Below are 21,339 nucleotides of genomic sequence, written 5' to 3'. Positions count from 1 at the left end.
TAACACACATTTATAGGATCACAGATGCATGGCAACAATATTATACATACCAGCCCTGCAGGTAACTATGTATTTAAAACCAGTAACGATTTATGCAACAGTTGGGAAGTATAATTTTTGCCTTCTGTGTACTGATTCACAGTCTGGAAGAGGCCGAAGAGTTAAAAACTGTAGGTTCAACTTTTAGTACAGTACTTACCTGCAAGGCTGAATTAACTCTTTCTAAAGCTATTCAATAGAAGCTCAAATGGCTGTTTTAACATCAAAAGAGGAACAAGACTTTCTAAAGTAGTGAAAAAGGCAGAACCCAATCTGAAGATCAAACATACAAGGGAAAAAAATATAGTGTCCATTCTTGGTTAGAAATACGTGGCAGAAAAGTTGACACTAAGACTCATGAATATAAGGTAAATCCTATTTTCCCACTGACTTCCATTACACAACTGGAGTGATCCTACCATTTTAACAAAATAGAACACCTCAGTAGAGACTTCTCTGTGAGACAGCCAGTGGGAAGCTGTCCACATCACACATACAGGGTGCCCAGTCTAGCTATGAGCCGTTTCCCCTCTGCTGTTCTGACTTTAGTCCCTCCTCTACCGTCTACTCCAGATGACACTGGTTCTGCCCCTCCCTGCTATACTTCCCGGACTCTTTGAAGTTCTGCAATTCTCCTCTCCTTTTCCTATTTTCCATACTGTCTGCCATCAGGTATCACCTCTAACATGATTACTTAGCCTGAAGATTTTAAAGTAAACTTAATTTGAAAACAGTGAAGCTCCTGAGAGGGAGCAATAAGCAAACATGTGGAGTGAGATCACAGACTGCTCATGAAGAGTAGGTAGGACCACTGCGTGACACGAAAAGATGCAAGGAGGGAAACAGACCAGCCGATTCATAGTAAATTAATCCTGGTGCCGCGTCCAGGGCAGGACAACAGCAAGCACTGGTACCCTCGGATTTCACGGGAAGCAGCAGCAGTGTCAGCACTCACAGAGCAGCAATTTACCTGCACATCCTGGTTAGTCTGCTGGCAGCACTACAAAGATGCTTCTCTTGGCAAACCCTTGAGAATGAGCTTGGCAATATTTACTAAAATATTTTGATGGATTGTTACAGTCTTCTGTTTGGGAAAAATTGTGACCTAGTAAAATATCTGAGTTAAAAAAAAAAGACTCTGAAAGAGACAAATGAGAACAATTCCTAAAATTCATTGAATGCTTTATACCAGACTTGTACCTAATGATTTGACTATGATCAATATAAATGACTTATACTAAGTCATTAGTTTAAAAAGAAACTCTTTCCTATTCAGGGCATGAGAGACAAGAATTTTAAAGGAAGGCAGAGAAAATAAAACAAAAAAAGGAAACACGATAGTTTTTTTAACCTAATTTTAAACCTCTGAAGAAAATTCCTTAATAATCAGGATCTTTGTTAATACTGTCAATAAATGTGAACTTGTTTGAAAAACTAGTTATAGCTATATTTACATTTTTTGGGTAACTTTCCTTCATGGCCATGTAACATGTTGTATCTTCCTCTTCGCTTCTGGGGGCTTCAGGTTATTCTGAAAAGACATGAACAATTATCATTTTATACTCCGAGAAATGTCCGCAAATAAAGTGAACACCTTGAAAACCACCAAGATTTACTATTAATACAGTAACAGTAGCTCAGTACTGCCATCTGGTGGGAATGTATTTCTTGATGAGCAGGTGGAAATTGAAAAAAAAAAAAAAATAAGCCTCACAACAATGTTTACTGTAGCACTATTCACAACAGCCAAAAGGTGGAACACCAAATGTCCATCAGTGGATGACCAGATCAGCAAAATATGGAATATGCATATAATGGAGTATTATGCAGTCATAAAGAGAAATCAAGTTCTGATACATTCTCCAGCATTGATGAACCTTGAAAACATGTTCAGTGAAACAAGACAGACACCGAAGGATAAATATTGTATGATACCACTTATCTAGAAGAGGGAAATGCAGACACAAAAGTGGATTAGTTGTTGCCATGGGCTGGAGGGAGGGAAGAAGGAATGGGGTGTTACTTACTGCTTAATGGGTACTGAGTTTCTGTTTGGGATGATGAAAAAGGTTTGGAAATTCATAGTAGTGATGGCTGCACAATGCTGTGAATATAATTAACGTCGCTGAATTGTACATTTAAAAATGGTTAAAACGAAACAGAAAAACATAAGCCTTCTCTGGTTCTCATTTTTCTGGCCCCCTGGTTCTCAACTGCTTGCACAACAGACACCACCCAGGGCACGTAAAAACACGCTCCCAGCTGGGCCTTATCCCACAACCCACAGTGGAGTCGGGGACTGGGCTCTAACTTTGTGTGCGTTTTTGCTCCTCAGGTGATCCTGACGTGCAGTCACAGTTGCTCCTGACTTGTTCCCTCCTGCCAACCCCATCTCCTCCCTTTACTTCACAATCCGAAATTAGTGGGAAATGTTAACAACACAAGAAAAAAAAAAAAAACGCCGGTCAAAGAGTGCTATCCCCTTGGGCACAGGAATGCTGGTGAAGAACTTGGGGAGACACCCTCGAGGCTCAATCCTTGATGCAGTATTTGAAATCTGGGTGTTTCCAACTCATGGAACACCTCACCCTCTCTCCCACAAAAGTGGCTGGAGTACTGAGGCAGCATGTTTAGGGGACCAAGAGGTCTGAGTTCAAATTCCAGCCTGGCCACTCATGAATTCTGGAAACCTGGGCATTTATTTAAATTCTCAATGCTTCTGCTTCTTCATCAATGGTGCCTACTTTGTAGGGTTGCTGAAAGGAGTCAATGAGTAAATACAAGGAAAAACTTTGGGGCCGGTCAAGCACACAGTGGCTTTATTTTTTCTCTAATAGGGTCTACTACTGTTTTAGAATATTTGAACTGCTTTGAGTTTTGGTTCCTTTAATACAGAATGAGATGATGATAATAATCAAAGTATACTACAAGAATAAAGGCTATAAAATTGCTGGATGTTTAAAAATAAAATCACTTTTCTCAGGATCCTAGGGAAGGACTGACCATATTTTAAAAACAAAACAAACAGTAACTCACTAATTAAATTCTAAAGTATGTAACTGTACCAAATTTGTTTCAGCATATTGAAATCCAAGCATCCAAATGTTACTGAATAAATGCTTCAATACAACAGAGCACAACATAACAGACTCCCCCAACCTTCTATCCTTCCAAAGAGAGGTCCACTGAGGTGGAGAGGCAGAAGTGATGAACCTTAAAAAGATCCTGGTGTGGTTTTAAGTGTAAATACACAGACTTAAAGTCAGTTCACAAAATGCTACTTAAGAAACGTGACCCTGGGCAAGTTACTTAACATTCTGAGCCTCTCTAATAAAGGCGTAGTTCCATCTTTTAGTTCCAAGATAGTTTATTAAAGGAACTAAACGAAAAAGACCTAGGGGAAGTGCCTAAGAGATTCTCTTTACATATTTTAAGCAGAAATAAATTGAGCGCCTTTTTTAAAACAAGAGTTTATCATCATGGATTTCACAATTTCAGAGTTCAAAACACATAGAAGTAATGAGATGGACATGGAAGAGCAGCCGTGAAAAGGTTCAAGGACAGCCTGCAGCACACCTGGCACATCCAGGCTGCCAGGCAGGCCACTCGGGTTCCGCCCACACGTGCTAGGATGGACGTCGCCCAGGACTCACCGCGGTCTCCGCTTCTTCTTTAGGAGCAGCCCGCTTTAACTTCACTGAAGTGGTTCCACCGGGGGACAAAGGTGGCAGCTTCGCAGGGTCCAAGGGACTTTTTCTATGCGTTAAGTCATGGTTCTGTTTAGTGTCATTATTACCGTGTTCCGTTTTATCATTCATAGGCAAATTGGAAGACAAAATTAGGGGTGAAACACTTGGAGAGGAATTTGATAATTTTCGAAAGGCATTACTGGTAACGCTTGCCTGAGGGGGAGGCTTCAGTCGGTCGCTATCTCCGTTTTCCGTCCTTTTCACTTTGATGCTTGTACTTGTTGAACTTCCATCAAACACGATGAGGGGTCTTTTCCTTAACCCATCTACAGTGGCACTCCTGAAACCACAGAAATGGACTCTTTGAAAAATACAATCTGGAAAGGCAAACTCATTCACTGGGATTCAAAGTCAAAATAAATAACCAAAAAAAAAAAAAAAAAAAAGATTTATTGATAAGACTAATCCATTGTAAGTGGGACTACCGGAAACAAAATTTTCTCTGCTCACTCTAACTGAAATGGTAATTTTCTTGTGATTTATTTTAAAGTTTAAAACATTTACTTACAAGAAATTTAAAGTACGCTTTAACGTACACCCAAGATACAGTTATTTTTAAAACACAAAGCAACGAACTAATTCTAGAGGTCAAAACAGAATTTCCTACTACCTTAAAACAAAAAATTACCAGCTTACTGATGGTGTTACTTTCACCATTCATTAATTATTATTTAGAAAGGATAATAGAGTAGAAAGCTATACTACAGTGGCAGCCTACAAACCATGGGGCAGAACGTTCTATTCCATTCATTAGAGGTCTCTAAAGCCAAAGTATTCTCTAAACTAACTGTAACTGTAACATTTGTGCAATTGGTAACTTTAAAGTTTGGTGAGTCTTTACATTTAGCTTTAAAAAGCTACTGTCCATTCTTAATCATAAAAATAAGTAAATCATCAAAACATTCATTATTCATTTATACCTCAAGTTATATAACAATTTAAAAAAAAACAACTTTTGATTAAATACATTAAAAGAACTTGAGAAGCCAGCTACTTGAATAACACTTCAGCCTTACAATTCAAAACATGGCTGAGGGACTGCGAGCATCACTGTCGCCCTGGGAGCCAGTTGGAAATGTGGCATCTGGGACCTCGTCCTGAGCACTGCATCAGAATCTGCATTTTTTAGCCCGATCCCAGGTGACTGGCCAAGCTCACCAATCCCTGGGACACCAATGAACATTACTTGACAGAAGACGGAAAAGCAAACTCACTGGACGCTCACGGCCACTCCAGAAGGGAAGTCAAGTGAACTGAGAGTGGGGCTCACCAGCTCAGGGGAGTTCCATCTGGGACTCAGGACACACGGAAGTTTGAGAAGCACTGCACTAAGCATCTTAGCCATCTAGCGCCGCCGCAACGGAAACACCAAAGTGATGGCTTTAACAAACAAATTTATATTTTAATAAATCTATTATAGTTTGTAATTTTTTTTAACCTAAAGCTACGTGACAGTTTCATTTCTGTATTATTCCAAATCCTTGGAGTCTTGGAGACAATGTTCCGCTGCTGTTCACAAGGCTTTCATGGGCCCGTTTTTCCAGAAGCAGACGGCGAGGTCCTTCTTCCCAGTCTGTCTTAGTCTGGAAGCTCAGCTGAGCCTGTCCACCAAAGGTAGCCCAGCTATCTGTGAAATGCGGTGGCAAACCTTCCAGACAGCTTGACAGACACACGACAGCAGTTCAGGAGCTGGAAGTCTGAACTCTGAGGGCCGGCTCCAGGGGGAGGCTTCCTCTGTCAGCCAGGAAGGAAGATCCGTGGTCTCTTCTGAGCATCTGGTCCTGGGCAGTCTTCATGTGCCTTAGCACGTCTTCCCCCCACTCTGCTTCTCTTGCTTACTTTATATCTCAAAAGATATTAAGACACACCCTATATTAATCCCGCCTCATTAACATAACAAAGAAAACCCACTCCCTAATGAGATTATTACCACAGGCAGAGAGATTAGGATTTACAACACCAATTTTGGGGGGACACAACTCAACCCATAACACTAAGTATCTGGTCCTCTCTGTGTCACCTTAGGCAAGTCACATTTCTCTGGGTCTTTGTTCCTCTAGCTACAAAACAAGTGTGTTCGGTAATACTTGATGATCTCTTAGCTCCTTCCAGCTTTAATACTGATTTAAGAATCAAATTGTGAATTTTTTCAATGAAATCAAAGATCCTTTCCAAAATGATACTGAGGGATTAACAGGGGCCGTCATATGAGGTTTGCTTTGGCAGAAAGTCTAATTAGTGTTGAGAGCTTTGCTCAGTACAGCATACTTGAATGTAGCAATCAAGAAAACACTCCCTTAGTAAGAATCAACAAAAATAAACTCAAAGGTACATGTAGTTTTAACTTACAAAAATGTATGAATTATGCTAACACAAAGCCTGCACCACTGTGCAATCATCAAGCTAAAATGACCACCTGAACTGAAATGTATTCTTGATCAAAGTCTAGACTCTGCATGCATTTATTTTCTCAAAGACCAGAAGCACACGTATTCTTTAACTAGTCTCACGCTTGGGGAGTAATCTCCCTAGAAATTACAAGGTTTTCTTTATAACCACAGAAAAAAATTACAGGGAAATTGTGGGAACCAGAACTCAATGGACTGTCTTATTTTTCTGGGTCTCATAAGTTTTCCACCTTTGACAGGGTGTAGTCTGATAACTTTTCTCTTGGTCTTTATTTAGTGGAAAACATTAGCATTTGCCTTCTCTGATAGGTTTCCACCTCACCCAGGTCCCAGGTTTTGCAGACTTTACCGTACCGGCACTTAGAGCTACTCGCTTCACTAGTATTGATGATGGCTGCCTCTCACCACCCCTCACGAGTCTTTTCCTTCTGTCTCTAGGGCATTGTCTATGACAATGCCTTACAAACAGAAGACCCTAAAAAGAAATGAAATCATTGATCAAGAGCACCCACTTGTGATCAAATAGATGTAGAAGAAAACGTAACTCACTCAGTTAAGAATCCTGGGAAACTGTCTTTAACTAATCAATTACACTAATCAATCAAATGTATTTTTCTTTAAAAAAGGAGATTAATTTGCTTGTAGTTTTGTGCTCTTTTCCTAAAAAATTTTAAGTACCTAAAGCTTTGTGACAGTTGCATTTCTATATTATTCAAAGTCCTTAGCATCTTATTTGACTCCGTTTTCTCACAGTTTGGCAAATTCTATTGGCCCTACCTCTAAAACATATCCAGACCCCAACCACTAAAGATGTCCACTACTACAGTAAAACCTGTGAAAGCTGGAACCTGTGTAAGGCAGAAACCTGTCAGAGAAGGAACACTCAAATATCTCCTACCAAAACGAGTGACTGAAAAGTAGTAAGACACCACACTGTGAAAAGCAGAAAACTTGGGAGACCTGGAAAAACAAGGCAGTTCCATCAAGTTTCGGCTCTCACAGGTTCCACCGTACCACCTGAGTCAAAGCCACCACACCATCTGCCTCCTGGATTATGGCACAGCCTCCTACATGGTCTCCCTGCTCCTACCCGCGTACAAAAATGCCCAAACCCACTGTCATCGAGTCAATTCCAACTCATAGCAACCCGACGGGACAGAAGAGAACTGCCCCATAGGGTTTCCATGGAGCAGCTGGTGGATTCGAAGTGCTGACCAGTCTGCAGCTGAGCTCTTAACCACTGTACCACCAGGGCTCCACTCTCATGCCCTCCACCATAAATCACTTCTCAATACAGCAATCAGAGTGATCCTGTTAAAGTGTCCGTCAGACTGTGTCAGCACTTGGCTCAAAACTCTCCAGCAATTTCTCATCTCAATCAGAGTAAAGCCAAAATTCTTTCAATGACTTAAAAGCTTTCCTTGCTCCAACAGTCTCTCCAACACCACGCACACCCACTACCATCGAGTCGATTCTGACTCATAGCGACCCTACAGGGCAGAGCAGAACGGCCCCACTGGGTTTCCAAGGAGCGCCTGGTGGATTCAAACTGCTGACCTTTTGGTTAGCAGCCGCAGCTCTTAACTACTATGCCACCAGGGTTTCCCAGTCTCCGCCAAACACCCCAAAGCCTCTGTCCTACTCCTGTCCCCATGATTTGCTCCACTCCAGTCCTAATGGTCTCTCTGTGTTCCTGGTACATGATGGGCACACACCTGAGCCAGGGTCCTGTTTATTCTGCCTGAAATGCTAGCTCGCTTTGTACTTTCTACAGGTCTCTCTACTGAAATGTAAACTCCTGGCTACTTTACCTAAAATTCTAATCCCTATTCCTGTTCTGCTTTTTTCCTTAGCACTTATGACTATGTTAACACGAGATATTTTACTTTTTTATTATGTTTCTCCCCACTGAAATATGAGCAGGAATTTTTGGTTTTATTCATTGCTATAACCACAGTGCAATAAAGAAATGCAAACCATTGCCACTGGGTTGATTCCAACTCACAGCGACCCTAAAGAGCAGAGCAGAACTGCCCCATAGTTTCCAAGGCCGTAATCTTTACAAGAGTAGGTTCATTCATCTTTCTCCTGCAGAGCCGCTTTTGGGTTCAAATAGCCGTCCTTTTGGTTAGCAGTTGAACACATTAACTACTGCGCCACTGGGGATCCTTGCTCAATAAATAATTGTTGAATAAATGAATTTTTTACTTAAGTTCACCTGGGAGGAAAAAAGCAATTGTTTAGTCATAAGATAAAAACCAGAACCACTAAAAAGTACCTTTTTGTCTCATGTTTCATCTCATGTTGTTCTCTTTTCTTTTCCATCATTTTCCCCCATCTATTCTTTGGCAAATCTCTCTGAGGCAAAGGTATTGCATGCTGGACATAAAGATCAGTAAGGTTGTCCTTATTTATTCTTACATCATTTTCAACAGCTATGTTCTTCTGTGAAAAAGGAAAGAAAAGTAATTTCAAAACAACAGCCTTCATTTTAATAACTAACCGGTTACCTACCTAACATGGTAAAACATTATCGTTTAAAAGAACAAATTACAAAACCATTCTCACAATCACACACCCGCTTAATATAGCCCTATGCTGTTGTGGTTAGTCGCTGTTGAGTCAAATCAGTTCTGACTCATGGTGACCTCATGTAGCAGAGCAGATCTGCTGAAAAGGGTCTTCAAGGTTGGGGTCTTTCAGAAGCAGATCTCCAGGTCTGTTTTCCTAGGAGCCTCTGGGCGAGTTTAAACCACCAACCTTTTGACCAGTAGTTTGTGCCACCCGGGGACTTATATAAGAGACTATAGAAAGTGGTATTATAAATAGGTTAATCTCTGCAGATATTAGGTTCAGTTTCAGCTTAAAGACAATTGTCACATGCCCTCAGTGTGGCAAGGACTGCTGCCCACAACTGTTCAGCCAGCACATGAGGAATGAAGAACATTTCCAATCACATTATCTGAATCTAGAAAGAATGCTAAATATAGGGGACTGCCTGGAGAAAACAGACAAAAGAAAGCCAACGATGATAATTGCCACATTCTCCCATAGAGCTACCTTGAGTGTTATCATCCTGATCAAATTAGTGGGCTCAAAGTCTCACCCTATTATTTCCCATGTTCCTCTCATGTTAAAAACAAAAACAAAACCTAATCCGGTGCCATCAAGTCAATTTCGACTCACTGTGAACCTACAGGACAGAGCAGAACTACCTTATAGGGTTTCCAAGGCTGTAAATCTTTACAGAAGCAGACTGCCACATCTTTCTCCCATGGAGCAACTGGTGGGTTCAAACTGCTGACCTTATGGTTAGCATTCAAGCGCTTTAACCACTGTGCCACCAGGGCTCCTTTCCTCTAATGTAGTGCTTATTAAATTGAGGGTAATCGCCAAGATTTCAAATGGCCCTTGAGATGAAAACTCTGGTGATCCCCTTACTGATGACAATAAAAGTATATAATTAGAATAACCTGCTCCCCATGTCATCACAGGCCTTTTCAAATCGATTCCAGTCATCACCCAAGCATCCCTATCTAAATCATCTCATTCTCCCTCATTTCTCAATTTGCCTTCAACATCATGGGAAACATATAATCTCAGGCAAGGGAGTCCTGGTAGCTGCTCCTTGGAAACCCTATGGGGCAGTTCTACTCTGTCCTATAGGGTCGCTATGAGTCAGAATTGACTTGACAGAATTTGGACCGAGAGAGGAAAATGAGAAATTCTTTCACTTCACACTCAGGTATGGGGAAGCCCTGGCAATTCTTTTGAACAAGATGACTAGGGGGTAGATTACTGCTCTATTGCAGTGGTCCTCAAAGTGTGGCCCCCGCAGTAGCACCAAAAGCTAGTTAAAAATGTACTGAATCAGAAACTTTGGCGATGGAGTCCAGCAATCTGTGTTTTAACAAGCGCTTTTGTGATTCTGATGTAGGATGGCTGCCATCATTAAAATACTGTAGTTAGTAGAGGGGCTTGAGGAGACTAGAGAAAGACAGAGTAGTGAGGGGAAAACCACAAGGAATCCTATTAACACCAAACCAAACCCACTGCCGTCATAGCGACGCTATAGGACAGACCAGAACTGCCCCACAGAATTTCCAGAGAGCGCCTGGCAGAGTCGAACTGCGGACCTATTGATTAGCAGTCGTAGTCCTTAACCACTGCACCAGCAGGGTTTCCTCCTACTACCACAGAGAAGGCAAAATATGCTACATAAAAACCCAAGGAAAATTTCAGTAATTCTCTACCACTTTCAACAAAACATCACTCTTATTTTTCTCTTACTAACAGAGGCAACACAAAATAAACCCTCCACTTAGAATCCGGAGCTTTTACTTCTCTCTTGGCTGTACCATTTACAGATGGTGTGACCTTAAATAAGTCACTTCACCTCTGGGCCTCAGTTTCCCTATCTCTGAACAAAGTGAGGGTGTGTGGACTGGACGATCCCTCAGATGCTCTCCGGCCCTGACGCTCCACGACTTCTACTCTCAATCTCTCTTTTTCTATCCTTCCTCCCAGTCCCTCTCTTCCTCCGGGCCTTGCTTACAACTGCCGCAGGGGTCGCCTTGAGACTCCTTTTTCCGAGCCTTCAAGGAGCCCAGAAAAAAAGTCCCCCGGGATACTAAGGGCGTCTCTTTTCCGGAGAGCGGGCGAGGCATGGTGGTGCAGGCAACCCAGCAGATCTGTGTGGGATGATGAATGGCAGAAAAGGGGTGGGAGGAGCGACCGCGACAGGACTCTCCGCAGCCACTGAGGGTTACCGTGGGCGAGCTCAGGTCCGAGCGCCTCGCCCCGGCGGGCCCACCCTCTCCTCCTCCGCCCCGGAGCGGCCAACCTGCTCCAGAGTGAGAAGAAGGAACTCTTGGGACAGCAGCTCCGGGTGCAACAGCAGCTCCGAGTCCGGGCAGCTGCGACCTCCCACATCCCCCGCCATCGTCGTCGCCAGGAGACCCCGGCCGGTCACCCACAAGGCTCCGCGAAGGCAGCGTTCCGGAAATGACGTATGCAGGGCGGGGCCTGGGTGGTGTCGTCACGCCGGGTGCGGCGCGCGGCTGCTGCTCCTTGTCGCGTTGAGCGGAGCCCTGGGCTGAGCGCTTGCGGGCGAGTGTTCTCCAGGAGGAAGGACTCGAAAGCGATGACAGCTGAAGAGGTGAATGGCGTTTCAGGTCTTACGGAAAGAGAGGGAAGAGCGAAGTTCACGGAGGCTGCCACGATTGGCCGCGCCTCTGTGACGTCCTGTGGCAGGGGCCTTGGGAGTTCTTACGGGAGAGATACACCTTACTCTAAATATGGCAGTTACCGCGTCTCAAGTCTTGTTTTTCTTCTTTTTTTCCGTTTTATCTTTGAGTCATAATTATCCTTCAAAGTAATGTAAGCCCACTAAGACCAGAGACTTTATTTAGTTCATTCCCGATATCCCCAGCGCCTGGAACATAAGAGGCACTGAAGTTCTGTGAAATAATACAAGTAACCTGCCCACCTGTGAAAATTAATAAGCAGCTGAGAAACGCTAGTAATAACGGCCAAACCTTGGTACTGCATTTTACGTGGATCATCTCATTTACTCTCCTTAACAGCCCCACGAGGTACATACATCACTTTTTCAGATAGGAAACGGAAGCACAGAAGATAATTTGCTCAAGATCATAGAATGAGGAAGTAGCAAGACTGAAATTCAAGTACATTGCTCTGCAGTACTAAGAAATATAATGAAGCAACAGTTTTTAGTTTAAACATTGTTTTAGATGGCAAAGACTAATTCCTAGTAATTACTGACCTGTTTCTGTCAAATCTTTCACGGGAGAGGTTCCGTAACGTTTTGCCTATTTTAAACTTAAACTTGCAGACGTGTTCTAAATGCTCATTGTTTGCATCCTCTTTGAAGTATCAGTTTATTGGAATTTACAGCGTTTCTACAAAAATGCGAACAACTCTGATTATGCGAAAGATAAACCTTGAAAGAGTAACATAAGTGAGACACTAAATCAAAAAAGCAAGAAAAAGCTGAGAGGAGTTTTGCAGTTTTTCTGAATTCTTTATATGACACTTTATTTCTAGAAACTGATTTTCAGATCTGGGAGAAAACTTAAAAGTTACTCAGTTCTTTCATTTTGGTTCTGAGGAAGCCGATCTGAAAGAGATTAAATGACTTGCTAAAGCTGAACAGTCTTAAACTGAGCTGAGACAGGTATTTAGATGCCCTAACTTGGAGTTAAGGGGCTCTGGTGGCACAATGGTTAAGCCCTCAGCTCCTAACCAAAAGGTCAGCTGTTCAAACGCACTAGTGAGCAGCTCTGCAGAAGAAAAGACCTGGCAAGCTGTTCCCTTAAAGATTACAGCCTAGAAACTTAATGGGGACGTTCTACTCTGTCCTACAGGGTCGCTATGAGTCAGTTGACTTGAGGGCACACAACAACGACTTGGAGTTAAATGTTCTTCTCATTGTATGAGCTGTCTAAAATCTGATTTAATTTTCATAACAATGGTGAGATTAGTGTATAGGTATTGTTATCCCTATTTTCCAGATAAGAAAAAAAAAAAGTTTTGATGGCAATAGCAGCTACATTGGCTGCTTGAAAGGCTGAAAAGTAGACATTGGTTCAAATCCTTTTCTGTATTGAGACCCTGGGTGAGTAATTCAATTTCTCAGCTACAGCCCCCTCATCAGGAAAATACCATACTAACGCTTTCCTTGAAAAGTTATCAAAGGAGTGAAGATTATATAACACAGTTTGCACAGAGTATGTGCTTAATAACTGGTAGTTGTTTTTTAAAAAAAAGTTTTCTGTCAGAGGAGGCAGAGTAGAGAAGTGGAAAAAGGGCAGGCTTCAGAGTGGCCCAGGCTTGGATAAAATCCCAGCTCCAGCATTCACCTGTGACAAATACTTCACCTCTCAGCTCCAGTTTCCTCACCTGTGACATGCAAGTTATGATCCCCACTTCACGGCATTGTAAGCATTGGAGCTCAGCTATGTAAAGTGCCTCTTCTATTGCCTCTACCTGGAGGTTTATCGGAGGCTATCAACTGTCATCCAAGGAGAAAAGCGGCAGGATGCTGGCAAAGGATAAGGGAAAAAAGTGAGTGTGAAAATGTGGTTACAAGTCCTTGCTGTGTTCTTTCTCCCTGTGGTTTTTCTGGACTAAGCGCCTAACCTGAAACCTCAGATTCTTCAACCACAAAAATGTTTTGCAGCAGGTAAAAGCTGTGCTTTTTCCTTCCAGTATTTCCCTTCTTAAAACTAAATCCATGAAGAGTATTCTAGCTGCCTCCGCGGTAGAAACCTCAGGAGAGAGGGAATGTTTCCCAAGGCAAAAAACAAAAACAGGATTAAAAAAGGAAGAACTAGAATAATAATATTCCCAAGTACTCAGTAAACGCTCGTTGAACAAATGAATCATGAACCGAACACACCCTGAGGACTTGTGTGCTGATTCCTACTGTTGGTAGTGTAATATTTAAGATATTTATGGCAGAGATGTTTTGTCATTAGTTGTAAAATAAAATCAATGAGCATAAGTTAATGAGCGTTAAAATGAATTTAACAGTTTAAAAAATACTTCACATTTTGGACCTGTGTTTTTAGATATTTAGGGACATAATTCTGCTTTGAGTTTCAAATAACTGCCTTCAGTACCATCATGATAATGATTGTATTTTTTTTTTAGTTTTCATTTCTTTTACAATCATTATAATAAGGATGCAATTATGTACTTGAACTACTGGCTTTCTTATCAAACCAATCTCCCAGGTCACCTCTTCCATGGGCTCCTTGAAATCAGTATCCCTTTCATCTTTGGCTGCCCGGCTTCCCAGCACAGTGCCTGGCAACATATGTGTGCTGAGTGAATAGGAGCGAGTGAGCCTTTTGCAGATTCTCAGGCATTTCCTAACTGAGCTCTACTCCCACCGGATCCCTGGAGCACATTCTTTTTTGCCTTAGGGTCTGGCCAGGTGGGGACTTCTTCCACAAAGCGTACTAAATCAGTGGGCATTAAAATCACCTGGAGAGCTTGTTGAACCAGATTGCTGGGCCCCACCCCCAGAGTTTCAGTTTTAGGAGGTTTAGGGTGGGGCATACTAATTTGCATTTCTAACAAGCTCACAGATGATGCTCATACAGCTGCCAAACCACTATGCTTTACCACACTCAAATCAGCTACTTGAGGGCAGGGATTATGGCTTCCCCACTTCAGTATTACCAACTTCTAGCATAGGCTGGGGAGCATAGTGGCTAATACATAGGATTTGTTCAAGAAATAGTTGATTTAAGTAATAATACAAAAATGTATTTTACTGGCACTAGACTACAACTATATGAATGTGAATGTATGTATGTGTGTGATTAAATGAGCTAATGTAAAAGCTCTTAAAACATGGTACACAGTAAGCTATGTTTGCTATTAAAAAATTATCAGTGTGACCTTTCTTTGCTTGATATTGTTAACTGCTGTTGAGTCACCCCAACTCATGGTGACCCCGTGCACAATGGGTTTGGACTGTTGTGATCCATAGGGTTTTCTTTGGCTGATGTTTTGGCAATAGGTTGCCAAGCCTTTTCTTCCTAGTCTGTCTTAATCTGATAGCATTCAGTTGTATCTATGCAACTCTTAATCTTCTTTAATCAAATGTTTTTCACTTTCTGTAAAATATTCTTAACATGTTTAGTATGGGTCCAAAGAGTATTTAATAAATATTAATAAATTAATAATTCCTTTGAAGAAGATATGACTTTGATATTCATAAATGTAACCAGTAGAAAAACATGAGGAATTTAGAATTAGCCTGATGTATTTATTTACACATACAGATGTCTGTCATTTGTTAAACAGACTTCTCAGAAAGTTCCAGGAAGAGCAAATGTTTCTAGGTAGAATGAAATGGAACTTGCCGTTTTAAGAATTCTATAGTAAACCCTTTCATAAAGAAAATAATTATTTCTGCATTGTCTCTCTCTCTTTTGTTAATACACATTTATACGCCTGGATTTGTTTGTAAGTGGAGTACAAAGGTTCCATAAAATATTCAATAGAACTTAAATTTCTTTAAAAAGAAAATCACCATGTTGTTGAATTCTGGGTTCTTCTTACCCTTTCTGTTTCTTACTATCATGGGATCTGAGGTAAGTCATTCTATTTTCCTTAGTCAACTCGTGCAAAATGGGGAAATTAATTTTTTTTTTTAACCCTTGTGGTGTGTAGTGGTTAAGTGCTACGGCTGCTAACCAAAGGGTCGGCAGTTCGAATCCGCCAGGCGCTCCTTGGAAACTCTATGGGGCAGTTCTACTCTGTCCTATAAGGTTGCTATGAGTCAGAACTGACTCAACTGCACTGGGTTTGGTTTTTGTTTTTTTTTTTTTTTGGTACTTCTTGAGGGTATGGGCAAGATGTAAAGCACTTAGCCCAGTGTCTAGTAATCACACCTTTGCAACTGGTCTTACGCAGCTCTCAGCACTATTCTATGGTAGAGCACCAAATGGAAAAGTGCAAATCTGGATTCTGGGCCCAGGTGGGCAGTGATTATGGGATGAGCTTGGACAAGTGCGTATTTTCAGTGGGCCTTCGTGAAGAAACTGGACTAGATTTTCTCGGGTGCCTCCCGGCTCTCTGTCTTCACTGGCTGGCTGTCTCCTTAGACTTGGGGGTACATTTACTACTGTGCTTGCCCTTGAAGCTCAAGGGCTGGTGATAGCTCTGCCCTTCTGGGAAACCTGCTCCCCACTTGAGGGGGTGCCAGTGACATTGGTTCCCCTGGTCCAAAGCACTATCCGGGGCCACAGCATGTATGCGGTCCTGAAGTCATAATAGGCACAGGGCTAGAGGACAGGCCACAGGAAGATTACTTCTGATAGGTCTTTTTTTTTTTTCATCATTTTTGTTTTTCTTTTTCCGTTTGTTTTCACTTTGAAACAGGCATTGCAGAGTAGAATCTAATTTCCAGGGTGGCTTGGGATAACATCTTTGTTTTATAATCCCCTGAGGCTATAAGAAAGCTGAGGCAACGGGTCACTGGTGGGCCCTGAAGTCAGCGAAAATCATAGAGAAAATTGGGCGTTTTACTGGTAATAATTGAGTACCGACAACTCTGAAGGGAATTTTCTAATTCTTTCATCAAGAAATTGGATTTTGACTACATAGTGAAGAAAGGCTCACGGATTCATAGCAGCCTAGGATTTTTTTCATTGTGGCTTGACCCAAAGGAATAGCTATCGGTGGCCTTTCCTAAAAGGAGTGATAAGTATATCTTGCAAATACAGCTCCTCGCCCTAGGGAATTCCATCCAGCCCCTTGTTCTGAACTAGAGGTAGCTGGCGGGACGGGGGACTGAGCAGCTCATGCCCCAAAATACATTTCAGGTTGGTAAGGGAGCATCAGCCAGTCAAAGCGGCAGCGTGGTCGGTTATTTCAAGGGTTCATTCATTCATATTTCCTGAGTGCCTACACTATGCCCAGCACTGTTTTGGGGTTAAAAAGAGCGATGAATAATCAGAAGGCCGTGTCTTCACGGAGCTCTCCATTCCAGCGGGTGAGGCAGGAAATACACTGGCAACAACCCCCACAGCCAGCCTTTAGCCAGCACTTAGCCTGTGCCCGACAGCGTTCTAAGTGCTTTGCACGAATTTACCGACTTGACCCTCCCCGTCGCCCCACCAGGAAGGTACTGTTAGGATCCCTAGAGACAGAGGAGGACCCAGGGCTTCTCGCTCTGGGCCGAGCACACAGCAGGGTGTACTGTAAACCCGGACGCAGCAGGGGCAGAGGCCCTGGCGGGATTCGGGGCGAGCTGGCTCGCGAGCGCCGGCCGCCGGGTGACGCGCTGACGCCGGAGGCCGCTCGCCGGCGGGGACAGCGGCGCGGCGGGGCGAGGCGGCCCGGGGCCGGGCAGCGCGGAGGAAGCGAGGCCGCGGCAGGCGCGGGACCCGGCCGCGCTCCCGCCCTCTCGTCGGCGCCGGGCGGCGGCCCCACGTGACGGGAAGCGGCGGCGGCGGCGGCGGGGCCGGAGCAGCCCGAGGAGCCGCGGGTCGGGCGAGCGGGGCAGCGGCGGAGGGGGCGCGGGAGCCCCAGGCCGCGGGGCCGAGGGCGCGGGCCGAGCGCGGGCGCGGGCGCGGGACCGGGGAGGCCAGGCTGGCGGCCGGGCGCCGGTAAGTGTGGGCGGGCGCGGGAGGGCGGCGGCCTGCCCGGGTCGCGGGGCGCGGCCGGAGAGTGTGCGCGGCTGGAGGGAGTGCGTGTGTGCTGGGGGGGAGGGAAGAGGGGCTGGTGGCAGCCGTGTAGCGTGGAGGCAGGTGTGTGCGTGTGAAGGCAGGTGTGCACGAGTGGGGGGAGGTGTGTGAAGGGGCAGGCGTGCACGAGTGGGGGGAGGCGTGTGAAGGGGCAGGTGTGCACGAGTGGGGGAGGCGTGTGAAGGCAGGTGTGCACGAGTGGGGGGAGGCGTGTGAAGGCAGGTGTGCACGAGTGGGGGGAGGCGTGTGAAGGGGCAGGTGTGCACGAGTGGGGGGAGGCGTGTGAAGGCAGGTGTGCACGAGTGGGGGGAAGTGTGTGAAGGGGCAGGTGTGCACAAGTGGGGGCGTGTGTGTTCGTGTGCATGTGTAACTGAGGACAAGAATGCTAGTGTGGGGGCAGCACGCGTATATTAAATTGGGGCAGGTGTGCAGATGTGCAACTTAAGGACAGGTACACAATTGTGGGGGCTTTGTACTTGTTAAGGTAAGCAAGTGTGCAGGTGTGTGTGGGATGGGGCAGGTGTGTAGGCGCTAGCCAGTGTGTACGCTGTGTGTAGGGCTTCTAACTCCTGAGAATTTTCATTTCCGCCCCCCCCCATATACTGAATCAGGATCGGCATTTTAACAAGATCCCCAGGTGATTCTTAGGTATAATAAATTTTGAGAACCACTGCACTACTAGTGCCGGAGTAAGATGTGGTATAGTCTGCTTGTGTAAAGATTACAGCCTTCCTTGGAAACCCTATGGGGTATTTCTACTCACTCTGTCCTATAGGTTTGCTATGAGTCACAATTGACAGGGGGGCAGTCAGTGGGTTTGGTCTGAGTTGGTGTTGGTTGCCCCACTAGTGGTTCTCAGAATTGGTCCCTAATCAGCAGCATTAGGGTATCCTGGAAACTTGTTAGAAAGGCACATTGTCAGCAGGGGTTCAAACCGGAACGAACCTGTTCGAAGCCCTAGTTGTGTGTGAAGAGTCAGTATGAAGTGTGTGTGTGTTTAGGGCAGGGGAAAATCTGAGAGAACTAGTGCTTGATTGGTTTTTTCAGGATTGGGGCCAAGAGTATCCCACCCTTGGCTCCCTCCACTTCTTGAATGGTTTTGGTGGCGTAATTGATGTTTCCTGGAACTCTTGGTTTTTCGGGCACTGGGAGACTGGCTAGGAGTGTCTTGAGTAGAAGGGAAGATGCTTGTGCTAGGGTTTCGGGGTACCTGTTTTTAGCACCAGGTCAAGGGCTGGAAGCTACCATCCCAGTGGGATTTTTCCTTTCCTTTGCCTCTTGGAGGTCCAGGTGGAAGTCGGATTTTCCATTTTCTGCTTACCTCCTTGTTCTGTGGCTTTAAAAATAGAAGCTGTGGTCTTCAGTTGCCTATACCCATCGTTGCTTTTGCTCCAAGGACTGTTGGATGACCCCCAAATACAAAGTCCCCCAAAGCCATGTAGCGGCCCTAGTGCGCTTGTTGGAAATGGGAGTTCACCCAGTGCTTCTTTAATGCAGTTGGGTTGCGTTGGGTGCTAGGGTCAAAACTTATCCCAGCAGGATTTAATCATTGATGAATTGTGGGCAGGCCCCTGGCCCATCCAGAGGGAAGGGAGCGAGATTATAGGGGCAGCCTGAGGTGCTAGAAAAAGCACTGACTGGAGTCCCCTCAAACCTGTTTAAAACTAGCCTTTCACAGGCCCCAGTTCACCTACCAAAAGGGAGGCTTTGCTGCCTGGTGGTTATGAGTCTGTGGCTTTGAGTTCAAATCCTGATCAAGCAACTTAATAACTGTGAAACCTTGGTCAATTTACTTGATATTTTAAGCCTCAATTTCCTCAATCAAAATGGGGGTAATATTAGAAAAGTTACATGTATATTAGCAAACGTGCATGTAAAGCATTTGGCACAGGACCTGGCACTTAGATGCTCGGTAAATTACTACTAATAGATATAAATGAGGGTGCAGGGCTGTATCTCTCAGTTTTGAAAACCTATGATGGTATGACCTGAGTAACTGTTTACCTAATGAATGCTTTATTCTGAAGTTAGACTCATTGTAGGTTCTCAATTCCAATTTGCTGTACAAATCAGTGTATACGTTTTACAGAAAAGCACTGGGTGAGAGACATGGTAATACCCGCAGCTTCCATTTACTCTGCCCTTTCTCTTGCACTCATGGTTGATGGGCAGCGGTCCTCTGCTCCTATAGTTGGAGGGAGAGCCTGATCACCACTGCATGTCCCCTGACAGACTCAGCCTCTGCTGAAACCCTCCACTGACAGAAATTTGTAAGGAGCCCGTTCTTTGGTTTGGCAGCTTGAGGTGACAATGTTTTAAAAGCACAGAACCCACTCTTTTTAAAAAAATGCTTTATTTTCTAAGAAGTTTCCTGAATACAACCAAACACTTCGAGGGCAGAGTAGCAGGGATGGGGGTCTGGGGACCATGGTTTCCAGGGACATTTAAGTCAATTGGCATAACAAAGTATGTTCAGAAAGTGTTCTGCACCCCACTTTGGTGAGTGGCGTCTGGGGTCTTAAAAGCTAGCAAGTGGCCATCTAAGATGCACCAGTTGGTCCCAACACACCTGGAGCAAAGGAGAATGAAGAACATCAAAGACATAAGGAAAATATGAGCCCAAGAGACAGAAAGGGCCACATAAACCAGAGACTTCATCAGCCTGAGACTGAAAGAACTAGATGATGTCTGGCTACCACCAATGACTACCCTGACAAGGAACACAACAGAGAGTTCCTGATGGAGTGGGAGAAAAGTGGGGTGCAGAACTCAAATTCTAGCAAAAAGACCAGACTCGATGGTTTGACCGAGACTGGAGGGACGCCAGAAGACATGGCTCCTGGGCTCTCTGTTAGCCCAGAATGAAAACCATCCCAAAGCCAACTCTTCAGACAAAGGTTAGATTTAACTATAAGACATAAAATGATACTGGTGAAGAGTATGCTTCTTGGGTCAAGTAGATACATGAGACCAAGTGGGCAGCTTCTGTCCAGAGGCGAGATGAGAAGGCAGAATGAGACAGGAGCTGGTTGAATGGACATGGGAAACATAGGATGGAGAGGAAGAGTGTACTGTCACATTGTAGGGAGAGCAAGTAGGGCCACATAACAGTGTGTGCGTGCGTTTTTATATGAAAAACTGACTTGAATTGTAAACGTTCACTTAAAAAAAAATAAAGCACAATTAAAAAAAAAAAAAAACACTATTTTCTAGCTTGATTTGCAGCTAGTGTTCCTGGTAAGGAAAAAAAAAAAAAAGAACTTATGACTTATTCCTTCATACTGATATTACAAATTTGTGAAGCTCTAAGAAAACTCAAGGAAATTTTAATTAATGCATTAAGCATCTTTATGTTGGTCTGAATCCAGTCCTCATTAGAAATCCATTAAAGTAATCATACGTGGCAGCCAGGTGTTAGAGCTATATTGAATAACTTGGCCCATACTTACAACAGATTTTCTCTGTGGCAGATCTGCCCCATTTTTCTTTATTAAAAAGTTCATAAGTAATGAATGTAGAAGGAACAACTTAATTTGGGGTTACCCCAAATGCGATTGAGTACTTCGTGCACAAGAGCAGGAGAAATCATTTAGTGTGTTGTAGAATCTTCCTGGTGATTTGAAATCAAGATCTTTTCTTGGTAGCAAAATAGCTGTTATTGAGCAAGTTAAAGGTTTGGGATATATGAGACAAATTAAGGAAGACTAAACCTGTTGCCATAGAGTGAATTCCGACTCATAGTGATCCTGTAGCACAGAGTAGAACTGGCTTTCAAGGCTATAAATCTTTACAGCCGACTGCCACTTCTTTCTCCTGTGGAGCAGCTGGTGGGTCCAGACTGCAGACCTTTCTGTTAGTAGCTGAGTGCTTAACTACTGTGCCACCAGGGCTCCCTAACGAAGACTACTGTCTAGCAGC

The 21,339-nt window shown here is 43.9% G+C and overlaps 2 protein-coding genes across 5 annotated transcripts in view; one reads left to right on the top strand and one right to left on the bottom strand.

Moving 5' to 3' along the window:
- Nucleotides 1-1,245: 1,245 nt before the first annotated feature.
- C15H2orf49 (chromosome 15 C2orf49 homolog) lies at nucleotides 1,246-11,202 on the bottom strand. 2 transcript variants are annotated; one of them, XM_010593576.3, is made up of 5 exons: nucleotides 11,040-11,197; nucleotides 8,475-8,641; nucleotides 3,942-4,068; nucleotides 3,693-3,815; nucleotides 1,246-1,570 (listed from the first exon to the last, which is right to left on the bottom strand). In XM_010593576.3, exons 1-5 carry the CDS (start codon nucleotides 11,136-11,138, stop codon nucleotides 1,514-1,516), a joined length of 573 nt encoding a protein of 190 aa, XP_010591878.1. In that variant the 5' UTR covers nucleotides 11,139-11,197; the 3' UTR covers nucleotides 1,246-1,513. The 2 variants fall into 2 exon arrangements, with proteins under 2 accessions (XP_010591878.1, XP_003413660.1); XM_003413612.4 differs by having other exon boundaries at nucleotides 3,693-4,068; nucleotides 11,040-11,202.
- A 28-nt stretch (nucleotides 11,203-11,230) lies between these two features.
- Nucleotides 11,231-21,339, top strand: part of TGFBRAP1 (transforming growth factor beta receptor associated protein 1) — a 68,290-nt gene continuing 58,181 nt past the window's right edge. The window contains exon 1 of one of the 3 annotated variants that reach the window (XM_064268578.1): nucleotides 11,231-13,282. The gene's annotated coding sequence lies outside the window, so the exon portion shown is untranslated. Of the gene's footprint in view, nucleotides 13,283-15,579; nucleotides 16,860-17,292; nucleotides 17,344-21,339 lie in introns of those variants that run through there. The other 2 variants (XM_003413611.4, XM_064268577.1) reach the window with 2 other exon arrangements.

This window comes from Loxodonta africana, chromosome 15, assembly GCF_030014295.1.
Source record: "Loxodonta africana isolate mLoxAfr1 chromosome 15, mLoxAfr1.hap2, whole genome shotgun sequence".
NCBI classification, from domain to species: domain Eukaryota; kingdom Metazoa; phylum Chordata; class Mammalia; order Proboscidea; family Elephantidae; genus Loxodonta; species Loxodonta africana.
Note: the sequence above shows the minus strand (reverse complement) of the source record. Positions and strands in the feature narration are given on the sequence as shown.